Source organism: Toxorhynchites rutilus, chromosome 3 (genome assembly GCF_029784135.1).
Source record: "Toxorhynchites rutilus septentrionalis strain SRP chromosome 3, ASM2978413v1, whole genome shotgun sequence".
NCBI lineage: Eukaryota > Metazoa > Arthropoda > Insecta > Diptera > Culicidae > Toxorhynchites > Toxorhynchites rutilus.
Window position 1 is genome coordinate 292,001,605 of NC_073746.1, and position 4,794 is coordinate 292,006,398.

The 4,794-nt window shown below is 41.4% G+C and overlaps 1 protein-coding gene across 1 annotated transcript; it reads right to left on the reverse strand.

Moving 5' to 3' along the window:
• Positions 1-1,189: 1,189 nt before the first annotated feature.
• On the reverse strand, positions 1,190-4,194 carry LOC129774306 (uncharacterized). Its single transcript, XM_055778023.1, has 2 exons — positions 1,917-4,194; positions 1,190-1,617 (listed from the first exon to the last, which is right to left on the reverse strand). Exons 1-2 carry the CDS (start codon positions 4,192-4,194, stop codon positions 1,190-1,192), a joined length of 2,706 nt encoding a protein of 901 aa, XP_055633998.1.
• Positions 4,195-4,794: the final 600 nt, after the last annotated feature.

Genomic DNA, 4,794 nt, shown 5'->3' on the forward strand with positions numbered 1-4,794 from the left:
ATCTCGAATACCATTGACCGGAAAACTGATTCAAAGCTCCGTTTAAAGTTTGGTTGCCTTTCCTTAAGTTCATTCTCGTCTTGTTTCTTTGCCTCGCCGACAAACCATCTGAGATGTGTTAGCATTTGAACTGCACGTCCTGCAACACGTTCATTCTCCACCCAGTAAACATCACAAAACTTATACGGAAATACAGTTGAACCCGTTACGGCCGTGTAATCTGCCCTTCTCATAGGAATGTTTTTAAGCAGACTGTACAATAGTACAATACAGTACAATAGTCCTTTAAACTTATGTAACTGAGCCTGTAAAAATAAACGAATTTAATAAAAAAAATAAAAGACTGTACAATACTCTCAAAAAGTCATTCAAATTCGTTTCGGTTTTCCTCAACCCCTCCTTGGAAGAATTGTGAATCATATGGAGTCCATTTAGAGGCGAATGAACTGAAAAGTTTAAAGCCTCTTTAATCCAACATCATCATCATATGGAGTCTGCAGTTTCCAATGTTGAGGATTTCGACCGACCAGTTTGATGTAATTTTTTTAACTTCGCTTGTTTTTTCACCAAGCAGTGGACTGTATTCTGCGATCATGTTTGTGCGTGTTCGATTGCAAATTTTCCACAGCCGCCCATGCGGCTGACACGCAAGATCAACGAATCTGCAAATCTCAACCAAAGTAGCAGTTATGCTACTTAGGAGAGAGTGCGTTTCCACGGAATGATTCCGAGCGGCCCAGTGCCGCGTGCAATGCGAGGTATGGAAAATTCCATACCACTTTGGTCCTGTTAGGGACCAATCCAAAACACAAAACTGTACCACGGACCGAATAAGGGATTAACTAGTTGATAGCAAATTAAAGTATTTATTACTTTGTACACATTTTATATTTACAGCAAAATTTACAAGATCAAATATCAAACTTTCTTTTAAGCTCTTTCTTCTATCGTGAGTTCAGCACATAAAATAAACCTCTTCCTTTGGCGGTTGAAATAGAACTCCCTCCCTGCACGCAGTGCAGTTTGCTTGCGCTCGCAATGCACTCTCCCACGGGTGGGGCGTATGTTGGTGTTTGTGTCCTCGCGATCGTCCTTTCGTTGCGTTCCTTCCTCTGCCATCCTGTCGGTCGTACTTTCAGTGCGCTGCGCTGAGCGGTGGACTGAACATACTCCCACGGCAGAAGAAAAGTCATTCTGTTGAATTATCCTTGTCCTCAATCGATGCGTTGTCCAAAATAGGTAGTGGCGCTGGTTTGTGGATCGGTCTTCTAAAAGTTGAATCGCCAACACCTATATCCACGACTTGAACTAGGCCATCAAATCCAAGGTCGGTTCGTGCGACTCGGCCTATATCTCTTTGTTGAGTTGGAACCTTGTATTTCTTTGGGAGGACGACTGTATTGATAACCACGTTGAATTCCTTTTTTGTCCATTTTGCTCTCAATAGGAGGTCTACCAAATGTTCATGAGACCAGCGATTCCAGAAATACTGTCTCAGCTGCTGGATGCGTTGCAATCGGTACAATCGATTTATGGGAATATCTTTATAGGAGAGTTCGAGTATGGATATTAGAGAGCTACCAATAACCATGTGTTCAGTTATCAAAACTTCTGGGTCTTTTGGGAACAATGGGAAAATAGGGGTCATGAGTTCCTAATAACATAAAAGAGTCGCAAATTCCATTTTTTAAGGATAGTTTGTTTATAAACATGATTTAGAAGAATCGTTAAACTTTTTATTCCGGCCTCCCAATGAAGCGCACTTGAGGGAAAGGATGTCCATTCTTTTGCTCTAGTTTTTCGCTTGCGTTTATTACTCCTAGCATCTCTTGATAGTACATAAGTTTTGATATTTTTATCATTCTTCTTTTCGAAATTTAACTTTTGCTTGCAAAGTTGCCACTTTAGAATCCTACTTGCATCTGGTTTCTCATTTATTTCATAAAAGTGTTCTGAGCGTACAAACTCTTCTATGAACTTATCATATTGTTGTTGGCCTTCCTGTTGCTTGTATAGCTTGTATTTCTTTAGAACTCTATGCTTAGAATCTTTTAGCTGTCTATATGTCTTCTGCGATGGTAGTTGAACCATATCATAACCTTGAAAGTTGCGACGCAATGTAGACTGAGAGTGAGCTTCGCACTCATCAATCTCGATTGGCACACATTGCTTAGTGGCCACGTGATCCAATTTTCCAAAATTATGAATCTGTTGACTTAATTGCTTTGTTGAAAATGTTACTGTATGTGAATAAAAGGTAGAACCAGATACAGATTCGCTTTTAACCTTTCCACCAATTAGCCATCCAAATTGCGAGTCCATCAAAGTTGGCAATTTTTCTGAAAACTTCACTCGTCCGGGTTTAATGAGATCATCGAACCACTCCATTCCGATTAGCAAATCTATTTGTCCAGGTTTGTAGAATGAAGGGTCAGCCAATTGTGTTCCGGGCGGAATGTTCCATGAGGCTATATCTATCTCGTAAGTTGGCAGAATACCAGTGACTTTATGAGTAACCAAGCAATTCAAATCGATTTCGAAGTTGCTATATTTAGAGCATACTTTTATCCTAGCTTTGTGTTGAGCTTTGGATTTGATGTTGCTAACTCCGTTTACTGATATGTTTGCCTTTTCTTTCTGCACTCCTAGCCTATCAAGCATTGACTCTGAAATGAAGTTGATTTGCGAGCCACTATCCAAAAGTGCTCGACTTGTATGCGGATTTCCGTCTTTATCCAAAACTATAACTTGTGCTGTTAGCAAAAGCACTTGCTGAGCTGGTTTTCCATGCGTGTTGGAATAAGCAGCAGTAATATCCTGCATTGATGAACCTCTCGAAGTGCTGGGAGTGCAATGCTGTTTTTGATTCTCTAATGCTGTATGTCTTTTACCCATATTTGATGAACGAACTCCTTCCCTGTGAAGCAAACTGTGATGTCTACGCTGACACTTTGAGCAACATTTAGATGATGGACAATCTAACCCACGGTGACCTCTTCTCAAACAATTGAAGCAAACTCGTTTGTCACGCACCATTTTGAGTCGCTCATCAATATCCAATCCATGAAAACTTGAGCATTTGAATGCGAAATGGTTACCTTCACAAAACTCGCAATTAGCCGAAACTGTAGCTGTGTTTACTCGCGAATTTGGTTGTTTGTTCGATACTTGATTTCTTTTATGTGACATAGAATCTAACAGTTTTTGATTGTTACTTGTATCGGACACCTGACATCTTTCAAGAATGGAAATGCGATTTTTAAGAAATGAGATTGTATCATGATAATTCGGAAGCGACCCATGTTCCATTGTTGATTCCCATGCTCGTTTGCTCTCTTTGTCTAGAGCGCTAGTAAGGATGTGTACGACAACCAGTTCGGACACACCTGAAAATTCCTGACCCAGAAATTTCAAATTTTCGACATGACCCACACATGTATCAACAAGCTTCCGTAATTCGCAATGATCTTCTTTAAATATCTTCGTTATGCTTAACAGACCAACAATATGCATATCAATCATGCGCCTCTTATCCTCGAACCTCTCTCTTAAAATTTCCCATGCGCGATGATAATTGCCATCAGCAATTGTTTTCGCATCAATCAAACCGGCAGCATCCCCAATCAATGCTTTCTCCAAATGATAGAGCTTGATTCGTGGTGGCTCATTTGACTTGTTCACCACATCCCCGAACATAATCTTGAACTTTTCCCACTGCTCGTATTTGCCATCAAATGTAGGAATGGCACGAGGAAGCGATTGTTGCTCAATCAACGGCTGTTGACTTACTGGTTGACCAGTAGCAGGACGAGAGTCAGGTGCGGCAAAATTCTCGAGCCACGTCTCGAGAAAAATCGACACATTATCGTATAGCGTCTCGAATTCAACGTACTCACAGTCTTGATCCTCTTTCCGATCATGCGCCACCACCGCCACGATCCGTTCATGGTAGTTGTGAAATTCCTTATAGGCAGCATCTAGTTTCTTTATGTACACCTTTACCTGTGGCGATGTTAGCTGCGTTTGTTCCTCTTCCACTCTCTCCAACATGTCGTATAAGCGGATGATTTTCCCTTTCGCTAGTCCTCGAAGATTGGACAGCGTGTTGTACTCTGCCATGTCGGCGCCATCGCCGCTACCGGATTGCGCACCGGTCCCGCCAGCAGCTCCACCTTTAGCATGCGTGTTCTTCATTCTATAGCACTTGAAATCACTTCCACTTTAAGCTTTAATAGTTTTTGTTGCACATTAAATGTTTTCATAAATTTACCAATGTCCAATGTCTTTTTCCAATAATCCAATATTCACTTTTTGCAATTTGCAAGCACTTTTTCCAGTCTTTTTGCGATTCACTATTTCAATTTTGTTTGCTACCAACCAGCTAATCCACTCACTCAAATCCATGGCACAGTTTGCTTGCCAAATCGTTGACCAAAATCCAAATGCCATCCATATGTCATCCGGCCTCCATCCGGTTCGAAGGACCAAATGTTTTTTCACCAAGCAGTGGACTGTATTCTGCGATCATGTTTGTGCGTGTTCGATTGCAAATTTTCCACAGCCGCCCATGCGGCTGACACGCAAGATCAACGAATCTGCAAATCTCAACCAAAGTAGCAGTTATGCTACTTAGGAGAGAGTGCGTTTCCACGGAATGATTCCGAGCGGCCCAGTGCCGCGTGCAATGCGAGGTATGGAAAATTCCATACCACTTTGGTCCTGTTAGGGACCAATCCAAAACACAAAACTGTACCACGGACCGAATAAGGGATTAACTAGTTGATAGCAAATTAA

What these genes read in the sequence shown, in the direction of transcription:
- LOC129774306 (XM_055778023.1), bottom strand. Translation starts at nt 4,194, where the DNA reads ATGAAGAACACGCATGCTAAAGGTGGAGCTGCTGGCGGGACCGGTGCG. An exon ending in AAATGAGAAACCAGATGCAA is followed by an intron (nt 1,618 to 1,916) that starts GTAGGATTCTAA and finishes TGTTCCCAAAAG; the next exon opens with ACCCAGAAGTTTTGATAACT.